Source organism: Theobroma cacao, chromosome 9 (genome assembly GCF_053813885.1).
Source record: "Theobroma cacao isolate CCN51 chromosome 9, ASM5381388v1, whole genome shotgun sequence".
NCBI classification, from domain to species: Eukaryota; Viridiplantae; Streptophyta; class Magnoliopsida; order Malvales; family Malvaceae; genus Theobroma; species Theobroma cacao.
In genome coordinates, this window is record NC_142647.1 from 45,821,868 (window position 1) to 45,837,519 (window position 15,652).

Below are 15,652 nucleotides of genomic sequence, written 5' to 3' on the forward strand. Positions count from 1 at the left end.
TATTTCTCGCTGCGTATAACTGAAACCGTAACATCAATTCTTATTATACACCTGTTTGGATGGAATCAATCCGTTTCTTCAATCAGACAGTGGATGCGCTTCCTTCCGTAAAATCAATCCAAAACCGGGCCCATTTTAAAACCCTCCCTACAAACCCTATATAGTAAGCCCCAAACCACCCGCTCCATTTTTCACAACCTTCTCGTGCTCTTCATTTTCATCGCTTCAGCTTGTCAGTAGTCGGTAAGCAATTTCTCTCTAACGCCATTCTGGTTTACCCTTTTCCTCACATTTTTCCTTTATTCTTAGATAAATTAATCGAAGTTATGGTAAAAGTTTTTCAATGGAAAATGCCTTACTTGTTTTGTATTAAAATCTGATAAATTTTGTAATATGCTCGGTTTAATCCTTAGTAGGTTATTGTAGGATCAACGAAATGAACTCAAAAATGGAAAAGAAAATCTGGGTTTACTTAAAATGCTTAAAGATGAAGATTCTTGGGTTTGTAAAACTTTTTGACTTAGACTCTTAGGTGGTTTAGTTATTGAGGTCTATGAAGCCTGAAGGTCTTCTTTGTGGTAGGACATTTTGTTGAAACCTGCATCTGAAGTTGATGTGATTTATTTCTTAGATAACATTTTTTCAGGGAATTTGTGAAGACCCCGTAAATTTGTTTCAACCTGTTTGTTTGCGTTTCCGCTTTTACTTTAATTTCTAGATTGTCAAACAAAATGTTCCCAAGTATATTATACAGGAACAATGTTAGCATTGACGTAATGGATGCTTGTTATCGAGTGTTGTGATTTGTGGTTTTGTAGTTCTAATGTTATATTTGGTTACATGATTGTCTCTGTATGCTGGTTGCAGGCATTATAGTCAACTAATATGGCAACCAGAATGGCTGTTAGATACATATCTCGTAGGTTCTCAAGTGGTGGGAAAATACTCAGTGAGGAGGAAAAGGCTGCAGAAAATGTTTACATCAAGGTACACATTCTTTCCAGGCTGTTTTCATTTATTAGTTGCACTAAATATCACTGTTTTGGTGTGAGCTCAGGGTTCTGACTTCGGAAGTTGTGTTAACATTCTGATAGACATTTTTTGTTTAAACTACTTTCATTCTCTTAATTTTCTATAGATTATATTATCCCTGCCACCACCCCCTCCCACTTTTTTTTTTTTTTTAATGTTTCCTGCTAGGGTCTTGTTGTTACAGGCCAATCCATTGTTTCTCCTTTTATAGCATTTTATTCAACTTGGGATCATCAATAAGTTGATGTAGTTCATACTCATTCTCTAAAGAAAGGTACAGTGTAAGATTAAAAAATCTGGATGAAGAAACTGAGGTTATCAATTTCAACCCAGCAGTGACAAGGGAATATCTAAGGATTTTGACATCGTAACATGTTGGCCTATTAAATGTAAAATCTGTCACAAGTTATTATGGATTTTATTTTGTTGAACATTGAATGCCTCCTACTATGCCGTTTGGGAAGGTCTGGTCGCTAATAAATTTTAAAGCAGATCAGTCTAGTTCTGAAACAGAGAGACATCCATAAGCTCTTTTTTCCCCTCCTCTCCATGTTAGGCCCTCCTCTGAATGTGGGGTGTATGTCATTGTATTAATAAAGATTCTTTGCCTCTGGGTAAAAATAAACAGTTTGTTCAATTGATCTGGCTAATATTTTAGTTTTAACTTCTCTTTATGGATGATAATGTTGTTACCCAATTACACAATCTGTTCCTATTTAAAGGTGATCCCATTTTTATGTTTACTGGATAGCTTGTAGGTCTGTCTTCTGGAATGTCTTTTCTTGCCTGCTGTATAGAGCTGGTGTTTGGGTGATTTCTCTTCCCCATATTTCTTCTACTAGTATTCCAAATATGATGCAATCATCTGTTGAAGGACTGTGAATGTCTTCCTTCCTCTTCTTTTTCTCTTATCAAAGTGTTATTACTTTGCATTTTGTAAGCATGGAACAGTCTCTTAGGTGCTGTAATTCTATGGATTTTCTATTTTTCATTTCTATCTCTGTTCATATGTACATAATTCGAATGCAAAATAATATAGATTTCACAGTAATTAATGATTATTTAGTGGTGAGTACTGCATAATGGTATATATATGTTATAGACTTATGTTATGCATTATAGAAGTTTGTATAAGTGAACAGTTTGTGTCTAATATTGCTTGTCAATCTTATTAAGCATCTCTCTCTCTCTTCTTTTGTCCACTCTTTTCCCCTCTTTTTCACAGTCTAGATTCAGCATAATGTTCTAGGCCATGAGTATTTAATTTTTTTTATGTTATGATTTGTTAATGTACTAACAATAAGTTGTACTATTGCAGAAAATTGAGCAAGAGAAATTGGAGAAACTTGCACGCAAGGTTTGCTCTTATCATTGTTATGTTGATCTATTTTGACATAAATGTTGTATGGTATGGATTATCTGCTTAAAAGGGTTTTTAGCTAGTTTTGTCTTTTATCCTTTAATTCTTATTGTGTTAACTTTGTTATTCCCATAAAAAATATGATACAACAACAGACAATACATTTAAAAACACTTGCCACTGTGCATGCACACACAGAGCTTCATTCTTCTTTTTATCTAGTATTCAAAGAACCTGTATGTTCAAGTTAAATGCTGTGGTTTTGCTCTCATATCGTGAAATTTATACTGGCTACAAATGTGCAATCGCAGTTCAATTAGTTGTGAATTTTTTGTGGAATAGTTGTAGTGCAACAAAGATAGGACTTGTTTGGTATGAAATATTGTGCTAGACTATGATGAGTAACTCAATCATGTAATAGTTTAACAATGCATGTGTTTGTTTAATTATTCTTTTCCTTTTTCATTATGATATAATGTTAAGCGTAAACACACAATTTTTGAGTTATTTTTGGAATAAATAGTGGTTATTGCATCTCTTTATAAATATTCAAGGAATTGTTGAAATATTCAGGGACCCAAACCAGAGGATACCACAGCTGCTGGTTCAGGAGGTTCAGTGACTGATGCTAAGCCTAGTGGCTCTACTTCAACATCAGGAGCATCCACTGAAAAAGTATCGACTGATAAGTACAAGAATTATGCAGTTCTTGCTGGTGCTATAACCTTGGCTGGTGCTTTGGGATGGTATTTTACATCTAAAGAAAAGAAGCAAGAAGTCCAGGACTGAGTTTAATGCAATTGGATTTTGGATGTGGAACATGACAAAAATAGTTACACCACACTCTGTTATACGGAGTAGTTGAAAATAAACCAAACTTGTAAACATTTTATGTTGTTTTTTATCTGATAACAGCTATGTTTGATTTGATTTACAAAGTACTTGCATAGTTGTATTCCTGGCAATGGTTTTCCTGATGACATTTTAATGAATCTGACATATTCATTGATGTTTTCCATAGCATCTATTCTGACATTAGATATATTAAACGGGGACAGAAATGATTGACTTGTACAGTCAGATTAGCAGGTAATAAGGGCGTTTATTTAAACCTTATCTATTGGTTTCATTCTTTTACCTCATTTTTGCAGGGACATGTTGGCGGTGAATACCATCTAAAAACTTAACTAAGCTCTCATCTTTGCATGGTTATATTATTTGGAGCAAGGCTTAGAAGAATCCCAATAAAATTTGATCTCAAATTCGTAGGACATCTATCATAAAGCTCTATGCTATTACTCTCAATTTTGTTGGCCATGCATTATTATTATGATACTACAATTACGTCCTTTTCCTTTGACTAATGGTAATAGTTCCTCTATTAAACCCAATATGAAAACGAAGAAGTAAATGCTAGTAAAAAAAAAAAACAAAAAACAAGAGCCTCATTGATGAAAAAAAATATTAAACCAATAGCCTGGCAGACCAACTAAACCTTCTTTAACTCAAGCGGGCATGAACGTTGAAAAATATAAAGTGAGACCCAAGACTTGGACAGTTGGACTTATGTCTTGCTCTTCTTCTGCATAACTTTGCCACCCTTTGCTCTGCGGCTGTGTTTGAGATAGAAGAAGAATCAAGCAAAGCATAATAATAATAATAAAATTAAAAGGAAATGGAGAAGGGAAAGAGACATGTGGTTGTCTCAGCTTTGCAATTCGCTTGCACCGATGATATCCCCACCAATCTCGCCACTGCCGAAAGGTTCCTTTTTGTTTCAACTCCTTTTTTTTTTTTGTTTCGTTTCTCATTTCTTTGGATTTCTCTGGGGTGTTCTTTTAATAAATTTGGAATTTTAGATCAAACCCAGAAGTTTGATTTGCTTTGATACTCTTGGAATCTGTTAAAGTGTTTCCTTGGTTTTCAGATATATTGGTTGTGGGTTGTTTTTTTATTGCTCTTCTTTTTATCAATTTTGATAATTTTTGAACCGTTCAATTGTTTGATTCTTATACGAGACTATCTAATTATGTGGCTAAGAACCAATAAAAGAAGTGATACAGAGACTGGTCATGTCTTTTCAAGTTTAATTTGCATCATTAAACTGACCAGGTTTGAACTTTGTTGTGGGTAAGCTAAAGTTATTACCTTCTTGGTGTTTCTTCCTGCTTAGTTACTCATGCTTCACCTGTAGTAGCAGTGAATGCCTGAGCTTAATAATATATACAAGCACACAGCATAGGTGGAAAAGCTCTATTGAATTTCATTTTCATCTTCTTGGCTTGAAGGTGAATTTCATTTTGGCATTCGATTTCAGATAAGTTAAGAAAAAAAAAAAGGAGGTTGAATCTGACATTTTGCTTTAGCTCTTCTATTAATTTAGCACATTTGTGATATTTGGTATTCTCAATCTATAAAGTTTTACAGTCTTATGTAGTGAGAACTATCATGATTCTTAAAGCTACACTGCTACTTGGTGATGTCTCATCTTTTCTTAAGATACTTGTCCCTTTTGCCTTAGTATTGGGTTTGATCCTTTTCATTTTGGCAAACTCAATCTTGAGGAAACTGTTGGGCATGTCTTGATGCCTGTTTTGCTCACTAAATTGAATGACAGGTCCTAGATCTTGCAGTATTCAGTATGGTGTTTACAAATTCTTGATGCCCCAATTCTTGAACCCATGAAAAATTGTCTCCTTCCTCACTTTGGCTACAAATTGAGGTTGTGCATGTCCACAATAGCTTTTGGAGCATGTGTTGAGGTCCTCATGCATATTATTTGATATCCCTCTCACATCTTGATGTCATTAAAGAGAGCATTATTACCAAGTTAGTTTATGTGACTCAATGTTCAGGAATATCTTTTTGTTAACTGGTACTCATATTTCTAACAGTCAGCCACAGGATGTGAATGTTTGAAGTGCATTGCTTTGACTTTCTTCTTTGTATAAGTCATACTTGTAATTAGGTCGTTTTCTTGCCCCTTCTTTTGCTCAAATTAGTGTTTGCTGAGTGGTGCCATTTGAGGGTATTGGAGATAAGAATGCTAAGATAAATTGGTGTATATCCAAGAAGGGATATGATTAGAAATGAGTGCATGTGCAAGAAGGTGGGAGTGGTGCCATTGAGGATAAAGGAAGGGAGTTTGGACATGTGAGGCAAAGGCCTACAAGTGCCCCAATAAGAAGAGTGACTTAGTGAAGGATGCATTGTTAAATAGGGAGGGGAAGACCAAAGAAGAGTTGGGGTGGTAAATATTAAAAAAATAATGTTTTTGCTAAGCTTATTAACAATATGGTTCTAATTGGAGCATACTGGTACAATATGATTCACGTTGCTGGCCTCATATAGTGGGAAAAGGTGCCTTTTTTTTTTTTGTGGTTGTTGTTGTCATCATTTTTTTTTTTTGTAGCATACTCTACTTTTTGCTCTCTAATTTATTATGATATTTTTTTCATTTCACTGTGCTTTACCTTCAAGGCATAATTAGCACGTTTTGAAGCTTTTCGTCCAACCTTCTCTTTTGGCTGTTGCATTAGTTACATAAAATGACTCTCCTCTACACAGGCTGGTTAGGGCTGCTCATGAGAAGGGAGCGAATATCATTCTTATTCAGGTATGTGCTCTTTAATCTTGGGATGTTTGGCACTCATTAGGTTTCAGCCTTTTCTAAAAAATGGTTTCCTTTATTCTTTTGGAAAGCGTTTCAATTGTACTATGCCTAGTAAATGCGTTTTTGAAGCTACACCAATTATTCTTTTTATTTTCTTTTTGCATTTGTTATGGCTTTTGAAAGCGTGCACCAACCTCAACGTTGATACACTTCATCCATCTTGCAAATGCTGAACCATATGCGTAATATAATTAAATAAACAAACACAATAACTAAAAATGATGAGTTGCTGGAAAAGAAATTAATCCACATAAAAAAAAATTAAAGGTAAAACTCATATCTCTGAGAGTTAGAAATTTCAATAGGAACCAGAAAACAGGTTGTGATGCTAAGCTAAGATTAGATAAAAAGACTTTGTTCACGACACTGCTTTTGATATTTTACATAATAAACCAGATTAGAATATCTGCCCCATCTGATGCACACTAGGATTTTGAAAATTAGGCAAGGAAAACTGTTTATAATAAGGTACTGCTGCTACTTTATAGTCTCTCTTAATGGAAGAAAAATAGCTTTCTTAATGATAAAATTGTTGTGAAACCCGGTTTTCTAAAATGGAGATTTGAACATCACCACAGAGTTTTCTCTCATTTGCTCCAATACCTCTGTAATTCTGCGTTGGCACACTGTAATTGGTGGTACAATAGATGTATGCTGATCTGATTGATTAAATTTTTTCACTGACAAATTCTACAGTATTTTTGACATTTTTAGTTGTCATTCTTATGTCTTTATGTGTCTCCAGGAACTATTTGAGGGTTATTACTTTTGTCAAGCACAAAGGGAGGATTTCTTTCAGCGAGCTAAGCCTTATAAGGATCACCCTACCATTCAGAGGTAAAATTTCTTCCAACTGATTGGCGTGCAAATTTACGTTTATTGGCTGGACCTATGCCTTTTTTCTCTCATAAGAACAACTAAACAGGCCTTGGCTTCCAGCTTCTAATTATTTACTCAATTGGACTTGTTATTGTCTATGTGAACACTTCTAGGATGCAGAAACTTGCGAAAGAGTTGGGTGTGGTGATACCAGTTAGCTTTTTTGAAGAGGCAAACAATGCCCATTACAATTCTGTAGCTATCATTGATGCTGATGGGACTGATCTCGGACTCTATAGGAAATCTCATATCCCCGATGGACCAGGTCTGTGGAAAAGTAAATGCTTTATGATGCCATTCATATTTATCGTCATTATTGTTTTGAAAATTATTTATCGTCATTGTTAACATTGAGTTTCCTCTCTTTTCTCTCAGGATACCAGGAAAAGTTCTACTTTAATCCTGGAGACACAGGTTTTAAGGTAGGTGCCTGTTAAAATCCCAGGTTAACTGATATTAACAGTTGTTTCAGTAATTTTGAGATTTTATATCTGACCTGTCTGGATTAGTTAACTTATGGAAGCTGCCTTTAAAAAAAAAAAAAAACTTATGGATTCAATTGGTAACAGGTTTTCCAGACTAAATTTGCAAAGATTGGAGTTGGTCAGTGCTTCTTTTCTTCTTCCTTTTAACGGTGTTACCCTTCTGCTTATTGTCTTATCTGGTGAAGCTTGCAAATTTTATTTACCAAATTTGATCCGTCACTTGAATACATCTAAGTATGGTGTACCTTATAATTATTGTTTGCAATCACGGTCTCTGCTCAGGGATCAGACTATGTTGGCAACAAAAATTAATTGCAGAATTGTCCGTTTGTTTCATCAATTTACCTGCAAAACAAAGATGTGGAAGATCTAAAGCAATTGCTTGATTTTGCATGTCAGGAATATGTTGGGATCAGTGGTTTCCAGAGGCAGCCCGTGCTATGGTTTTGCAAGGTGCTGAGATATTGTTTTACCCTACGGCTATTGGCTCTGAACCACAAGATGAGGGACTTGATTCTTGTGATCATTGGCAGCGAGTGATGCAAGGGCATGCTGGGGCGAATGTGGTAAGTTAGAGGACTGGTGGACTGATTTTGTTCTAGATTTCCCAATCTTTACATTTTAGTTACTTTTTCTTTTTCTGTAATTGGATAGAGATATTATGTTTCTGGTGATCGTGAGGGCATAATCATCTTTTATTATTCTTCTGTTATGAAATTTAGGGAGGAGCTCCTAGCATGCAAAGCGTTAATGGATATTGTGTTTATTCAGGTACCCCTTGTGGCCTCTAACCGCATTGGGAAGGAAATGATTGAAACAGAGCATGGGAATAGTGAGATTACATTCTATGGGAATTCCTTCATAGCAGGTACAAATTTGAAGATTCTTTCTTCTACAATTCATTAGTCTTACTCATCACCTTCACCTGTCTGAAATAAGTCCAAAAATGAATATTTTGATGCCAGGACCAACGGGGGAAATTGTTGCAGCTGCTAATGACAAAGAGGAAGCTGTTCTCATTGCACATTTTGATCTTGGTAAAATCAAATCCAAGAGAAGTAGCTGGGGAGTATTTCGTGATCGACGTCCAGATTTGTACAAGGTGCTTCTGACATCAGATGGCAGCAAACCATCATCAATTCATTAGCCCCTTCTCTTATCAACTATGTTGTTGTGGAGATTAATCACTGAGTTCCTTTCACTGCCGTGTCTTATTGTCCAAGAGTAAAAAGAACAAGATGACTTTCGTAAGTATGAAATAAAGAACGTCAGTAAGTATGACCAAAATGTTTGGGGTTCATACGCAGGAGTGTTGCTGGTCTCTCCATTATTTTCCTCTCCCCGATACCACCGCCCCCCTCCCAAGAACTTCGCCGCCCCACCTGGCCAGGGCGACGATGGGACCCTTCCTTTCTGTAGCAATGAAGCAGTATCAAGATATTGGTTACCTCCCGGTGGTCCTGAGCTATCCATGAGAGGATACTACTCAATTGGAAGTTCTTGCCTAGTGGACCACTTTTTCCGGCATCGAGTGGTCCAAAGCTCTACCTTTTGCTCTTTTGATATCCAAATCTATTTTCTTTTCTTCTATCTAAGCCTTCTGCAACCAAAAATAGGATCCTCATTGATCCCCAATATCTGTCTGCTAACCATTCATCAAAGATAAAACGTGTCTATCGAGATTGTTCTCAAATTTCCTATCTTTTTTGGAAGGGGTTGTTTCACGAAGTGACATATCATTATTTTATAACAATCCCGAGTTCATCTGTTTGCTAGTTGAAAAGGTTCCAACGAATTACCCTTTGGATTCAGTTTCACATTCTTAGGCGCCCTTGCAATTCCAAAGCTTACAAAAAGATCAATCGAACATTCCAATGTAACTAGTATTTTCAAGAGATACTACTGTAAGGGAAGAATATGAAAATCAGTCTTCTGTTTCAATAACTCTATGGGATTAACTTGAGGTTTGAGTGTGACTATAGAAATCCATTCTTTCCAATTCAATAATCCAAATGCAATCCGGTATATTAAATTTATCAAAATACTTATTAAGTCTTTATATTTATATATTTTGTTCAATTTAATATCTGTACTTAAAATCGAAATAATTTAATCTTTTGATTTTGAGAATTATTTTAATTTAGTCGCTCTTTTTAATAGTATTCAATTTTGCCTTTAAATAGATGATGTCAGTGCTAATGTGACACACTTTGATAACATGGTATTGAGATGATGACATAGCAATGTCACGTGACACTAATATGATTGTGTGTCAATGCTGACGTGTAGGTGTCACGTGACAGATCAAAAACATTTTCAAAAAAAATTTGTGCTATGTCATATGGATTAAATTGAATAAAAATATATAATATAAGGATTAAATTGAATAAAATTGAGATGTTAAGGGATTAAATTGAAAAAATATTTGAAAATATAAATATTTAAGTAGATGATAGATATACTTATTAATATGTCAAATATTTAAGTGTAAAAGATTTATAACGTTAAAAAATATATTTCTTACTTGATTATTTGATTTTAAATATGTACATTAATTTATCTTTTTTGTAAAAATTAAGTTTTAATTCTCCTTTTATAAAAAAAATTTGAAAAAAATTTCATACCTAAAGCCGAATTTAGATGAATAATTAGCATTATGTTGGAATAAAATAATATAAAAAGATTAAATAAATTCTTTTTTCTTCTATTTATAATAGTATGCATATTTGAAATTTATTTGACTTAGTTTTTAACTTGAGCTGAACTCAAATACAGTTTTTAATCTAGAGAATTTCAATCTAAAAAATATAACTTGAAATATTAAACAAAATAAAAATATAAAAAATAAATAAAAAAGTTAAAAATATCTCAATTTTGTTTAATTTAGTCTCTATATTGTATATTTTTGTTCAATTTAATCTATGTGACGAGACACAAAATTATTTTGAAAATTTTTTCGAGATTTGCCACATAGCATCAACACATTATCATGTTAATACTACGTCATCATATTAATACCATGTGGCACTGCCATGTCATCATGTTAGTGCCACGTGGCATGCTACATCAGCACTGACGTCATCCCCTTTAATGGTAAAATTAGATATCATTAGGACAAAAGACTAAATTGCTTCAATTTTGAATACAGGAACTAAATTGAACAAATTATATATGTATAAGAACTTGATGGATATTTTGACCAATTAAATTCCACCCTAAGTAAACACCTCCATGAACTACTCATCAAGCTTCATATCCAACATTCTTAAACCTAGTCTCTTGATCCTCTTTCGCTACTTCTATATATTATTTCCTCTGCTTTGTTTACAAGAAACACTCAAATCTTCTTAGTCTTACATAATGATGCTGATCTCCCATGTTCCTTAGGGTTTCATTCAATCCATTTTTTGTTCAACCTTTTTGAACTTGAAACCTCCATTTCAAAAGGTGAAGTATAATTATGAATACAAGATATTATCTCAACCGACATTATACGTAGAATGAAAATGCATATGTGCCTCACAAAGATGTAGGGGCAAAAGATAAGCAAGACCCTCTTCTCCGAGCATGATCCACAGACAATAGCTAGCCCTACTCTTGGTACAATAATCCAATGAAAACAAAAGAGAAACAAATTTTTGTTTTGGGTTTGGCTTTTTTGAACTTGACATCTTCTTTTTGAATCATAAGGAGATCTTATCTCAATAATGTAGAAATGAAAATGAATGCATGTGGCTTAGAAGATACATATATAGGGGCAATGGACAATCTCTAAAGATGCAATGCAGCCTATTACTAGATGAATCGTATCAAGTAGTTGACAATCACATTCAAGGACGGATAAAGCTCACTTCTATATATTTAACCATGTCAACAGACAATAACCCCACTTTTGGGTCACTGATTCAATGAAAACAACAATACTAGTAACAATAACTTCAAAGCAGCTTCATTGCCATGTGTCTGGTGTTTTGTCCAGAGAAGCAGCTTCTCTAATTAGATTTTTTTCACTGCTCAAAATCATATATACCAGAGGAGTTCCGGTGTTACATTTGATGAAAGAAATGTTTGCTATCTGGACCAGAATCTGGAAATTAGGGGGCCATGAAACTTGAATTATTTAAGGTTTGTGTCGACTTGTTCTCTTGTGCTTTCATTTTCCTCTATTGGCTAAGTGGGCATACATTTAGTACACTTTTTAACTTTCTTCTAGACCTCATCCATTATCTTTAATTTTTCTGTGAAGCTGGTGCATCGGTGTCGGTTGCGTACACTTCAATGTAGATTTGAGTATGAGAATATGACCCCTTTGTTTATCTTTTTGTTTTTTTTTTTTTAATTTTTAGTAAATTAGTTAAAGTTTAAGTTATAATTTGAGATAAGGTTGACCCGAAGTTCCATTTTGTATTTTATATATAAAAAATCTTACTATTATCACATAATAAATTATTCTCTTTTTATTATGATTTGACTTTTAAATTTAAAATTAAAATAGTTAATTTCAAATAATCTGTAATCTAAACCGAATTACAATAACAACATGCAATTAATCAAGTTACGACATGTCTTAAAACACACACAAAAAAGTGACAAATCTTAGGTGGTAGTTTCACATGTCAAAGGTAGAGATTAAGATGACTAAGCTCTTGTCGTCACATGAAGATATATACAGATGAACAGCTGCACTATTTCCTATCACACTTACAAATAAGCTAAGGGCATATGGCCATGATTTGAGACCTTGGTTGACTTTATAATTTCTTTTAAATTTTGACTTGGCAAATGCTAATTGCTTATTACTACTAGTACTACTACTATCATACTTCCCCAACTACATGGGGAAGGTGCGAAAGTTCTTACCCATGGTATCACTAGTTTCAACTTTCAATTTTTCTCTCATTTTTTCCTTTGACATCACTTAGCTCGGAAACATAAACCTTTTATGAGTCTAGAAATGTCTAAAATTTGTTAAAGAATGCGAAACATGAACACCGAAATACTGAAAAATGGTTTTAATATATGAATTTAATGTCATTGTTTTTAAAATTTTATTCTTTGTAATCCTTTTTCACATACACATATATATAATTATTTGAACAAACTTAATTGTTTGATCAAACATAATTTTTGAATAGATATAATTGTTCAAACGGCTTTCTTTTTTTCATTCTTTTATTATTATTGTTGAAAATGTTCAATAAAATTTAAATTTATTTCTTTAGAATTTGCCTTGAACATCAATTCCATATTTTATATTTTCCTTAATTCAATAGGTATGATAAAAACAATTAGTTTCGACTTGTTATGATTAAAATTAAACCAACAAATAAATAAATAAAACTTTCGACTAGTTGTTGCGGCATGTTGTACTGAATTGTGATGCCAAGACCACTTTGTGGGATGTAGTTAAGCTAATTGTGATGAGTGAATTATCTTGGCTTCTGTTTTTTGAGCTCTTGTTCGGTAAATGCTGATAATTGTACATGGGATAGGTTGATTTTTGCTTGCTTGAGGCAGGGGAGGTATCCAGTTTGTTGTAAAGGTTTATTTGATCTTATTCAGGTCTGCCTTCTTGGATGAACAAAGGGTTTCCCCCCTTCCTGATTTAAAGAATTTTGCATATAATTTTCAAAAAAAAAAATTTGTGATGAGTGAATTACTGCAAAAAGTCGTATTTTGCACCTTTTACACTCAAAAAATGAACTTGTCACATCAGGAAATCTGCAGTTTTTCTTTGGAATCATTGGATTTTCTTTAATGCAACAAACTCTAGAAACTTTAGGTGTGGCACTCATTGGTCTTAATCATATATAAATGCCAACAACATACAAGGAGACACGCAACCAGTAGAAGATATTCAGTTCAATGTTCTACAATGGCAATTTAATTATTTTTTTGTCAAAATTTTAATTATATTTACCAAAGAAAAAAGCTTGGCAGCAGAATTAAATTGCTTAGTCCACAATCCTGTCAAAACTCGAATAGCTTTATGACTGTAAACAATCTGGTCTGCGAGATGCTTTAATTGTGGGAAAGATGAACACAACCAGTTAGAAAGCTACCAAAATGAAAAAGGAAAAGAAAAAAGTAGAAAAGGAGATGGCTAGTGAAGTTCTCTAGTTATTAATTTGGAGTACCCTTGGAGACTAAAATACACAAGGAAAGGTTGTTTCTTTTCTTTTTCTTTTTTCCTCTAATTTTCTAATATATGCATGCCAATCTACTTGAACCGTAATTTCCTTTTTTTTTTTTTTTAATTTTCATATGGCAATTTTGGCTAAATTGACTTCATTTCTGATTGTTATCAGGCTTGGCTTTTCTCTTTATCTTCATCAATGCTACCATGGGTTCCTTCTTCTAGATCTTCTAGTTCATCCTCTTCCTCCTCCTCCTCCTCAAATCCCTCCTCTTCCAAGATTTCATCTTCTGGCTGCACAAAGTGCAGCTTCAAGCGCCCATCTTCCCTACATGCATGCAAGAATTCTTGTGTAGGGATTCTTACCTCTTTCAGCACAAACCTGCCATCTTGCCTGTAAGACTTGAAGCAAACCCAAGGCTTCCCACTCTTTCCAATACAGGAAATTGGTGGTGGGAATGCTCCTCCTCTAGTTCTTGGCCTCCTGAATTCACCACATAAATTCTCTGTTGTGGTATGCTTTGTAGTATTTATGCTACTTTCTTTCTCCTCTTTGCTTTGCCAACCTTCTTTCATCTCATTTTTCAAGTCCTCAACATCATCAGAGCTTTCGAAACCAAGCCCTTCAGTGCATAGCTGTAGGCTCTCAGAGTTCCAAGAAAAGCTTTCACTCTTCTTGTGGCAATTTGTGTACTTGGTGATCTCTGGGGTGCTTGGAAAAATCTCTGGTGGTGAACTTGTATTATTGTTTTCATCATTTTCATTGAAAGTATCATTCTTGGAGAGCTTGAACGCACTGTTTTGAGGACTCAAATCTATTATAGATGTGGAAGAAAAGGGTGAGATAGGAAAGGAAGAGGCCGAAGATGATTTGGAATTTTCCTTGAAATGAAGTTCGCCAAAGATTTCAGTGAAAGAAGATGGCTCAATAGGTTTAATAGCAGGCTTGATTTGGTTCCATGAGGAGAGGGATTCAAGCAGAGTCGGATTTTCTGGTAACGGGTTTTCAAAGATGTGTTGAAGGCTTCCACAGGCAGCCATGGCTTGGCTCTCCAGTATTCTCTTTGAGAGATGCTACTTAGAGAGAGACAGAGAGAGACAGAGAAAGAGAAGAAAAAAAGAGCCAGCAAAGCAAGCGAGAAAGAAGGAAATATAAAGAGCTTTTAAGTTCTGCTTTGAGGGTAAAGGGAGGGGGAGGTAGAGAAAGGAACACGAGATGGGCATGGGGTTTGGAAAAAATCAAAGGGGAGGTGACTATTAATTTGGGGAAGTTTTGCTGATTTGGGTACCTCTTCTAGTGGAGTAGAATAAGGATGGGTGGTTATCTAGCTATGACTCAATTTGGTGGCCATTATTGTTTTGTTATATTTCCAGCAATTCTTAGTATATTTAACTTACTATTCTTGGTGGATGGTAGGTTTTTCCATTCTAGTTTTGAGAATATGATTTAACATGTAAAATTTTATTGTTATTTTCATTCTTTCTAATTTTATTCTTGGGCCGATGCTTAGACTTTAGTTTATGTACTAGAAATGTAGCACCTGCAAGAGTACTACTATATATATAGATATATATATATTTATATTTATTTCTCAAACATTGAGAGCTAGAACCAGGGTAGCTCACAACCAGAGGAATTGTTTTTTTCTAGCTGGCTTCTTAGAATAAATGAAGCTACCGCCAAACTTATAGCAGGACAAAATATTTTTATTTTGTTCCATTTCCATTCCACCTCAGTTTTCTTCCATGCTTCAACGTACTCCAATCATAAAATGATATGTCATACCAACACTGCTACGAATCATAGGATGCCATGTAAAAATATGGGTGGTGTCCAGGATGTATAGATGTGATTTGCAGGACGATTTACGCCCTCCACATCTTCACGTCATCTTTACATTTTCCACACGAGTACAGAAAGTCTTGTATATACATCTCGTCTTAATAGTAAGACAAAGGCTCTATTTGGATTATTTCTTCAACTTTTAAGTAGATTTTACATGATGAAGTGTGAGACAAGTTTATCTAATACGCGTTCAAATGCTTTGAGTTCCCAGAGATATTGAAGCTTGGCCTAATCAATACGA

General features: G+C 34.4%; 3 protein-coding genes across 4 annotated transcripts; 2 read left to right on the forward strand and 1 right to left on the reverse strand.

Moving 5' to 3' along the window:
- The first annotated feature begins 102 nt into the window (after positions 1 to 102).
- Positions 103 to 3,408, forward strand: LOC18590298 (copper ion binding protein). Its single transcript, XM_007015725.3, has 4 exons — positions 103 to 243; positions 868 to 987; positions 2,351 to 2,389; positions 2,966 to 3,408. Exons 2-4 carry the CDS (start codon positions 886 to 888, stop codon positions 3,179 to 3,181), a joined length of 357 nt encoding a protein of 118 aa, XP_007015787.1. The 5' UTR covers positions 103 to 243; positions 868 to 885; the 3' UTR covers positions 3,182 to 3,408.
- Positions 3,409 to 3,930: 522 nt separating this feature from the next.
- Positions 3,931 to 8,729, forward strand: NLP1 (nitrilase-like protein 1). Of its 2 annotated transcripts, none has more exons than XM_018127221.2 (9): positions 3,931 to 4,156; positions 5,960 to 6,008; positions 6,811 to 6,902; positions 7,058 to 7,221; positions 7,320 to 7,366; positions 7,514 to 7,547; positions 7,829 to 7,995; positions 8,201 to 8,297; positions 8,395 to 8,729. In XM_018127221.2, the coding sequence occupies exons 1-9, from the start codon at positions 4,068 to 4,070 to the stop codon at positions 8,574 to 8,576; spliced, it is 921 nt and encodes a 306-aa protein (XP_017982710.2). In that variant the 5' UTR covers positions 3,931 to 4,067; the 3' UTR covers positions 8,577 to 8,729. The 2 variants fall into 2 exon arrangements, with proteins under 2 accessions (XP_017982710.2, XP_007015791.3); XM_007015729.3 differs by having other exon boundaries at positions 7,058 to 7,209.
- A 4,800-nt stretch (positions 8,730 to 13,529) lies between these two features.
- Positions 13,530 to 14,937, reverse strand: LOC18590300 (FANTASTIC four-like protein (DUF3049)). Its single transcript, XM_007015730.3, has one exon. The coding sequence runs from the start codon at positions 14,604 to 14,606 to the stop codon at positions 13,734 to 13,736; it is 873 nt and encodes a 290-aa protein (XP_007015792.3). The 5' UTR covers positions 14,607 to 14,937; the 3' UTR covers positions 13,530 to 13,733.
- Positions 14,938 to 15,652: the final 715 nt, after the last annotated feature.

What these genes read in the sequence shown, in the direction of transcription:
- NLP1 (XM_018127221.2), top strand. Translation starts at nt 4,068, where the DNA reads ATGGAGAAGGGAAAGAGACATGTGGTTGTCTCAGCTTTGCAATTCGCT. An exon ending in CGAATATCATTCTTATTCAG is followed by an intron (nt 6,009 to 6,810) that starts GTATGTGCTCTT and finishes ATGTGTCTCCAG; the next exon opens with GAACTATTTGAGGGTTATTA. An exon ending in ATTTGCAAAGATTGGAGTTG is followed by an intron (nt 7,548 to 7,828) that starts GTCAGTGCTTCT and finishes TTTGCATGTCAG; the next exon opens with GAATATGTTGGGATCAGTGG.
- LOC18590298 (XM_007015725.3), top strand. Translation starts at nt 886, where the DNA reads ATGGCAACCAGAATGGCTGTTAGATACATATCTCGTAGGTTCTCAAGT. An exon ending in CAGAAAATGTTTACATCAAG is followed by an intron (nt 988 to 2,350) that starts GTACACATTCTT and finishes GTACTATTGCAG; the next exon opens with AAAATTGAGCAAGAGAAATT. An exon ending in TGGAGAAACTTGCACGCAAG is followed by an intron (nt 2,390 to 2,965) that starts GTTTGCTCTTAT and finishes TGAAATATTCAG; the next exon opens with GGACCCAAACCAGAGGATAC.
- LOC18590300 (XM_007015730.3), bottom strand. Translation starts at nt 14,606, where the DNA reads ATGGCTGCCTGTGGAAGCCTTCAACACATCTTTGAAAACCCGTTACCA.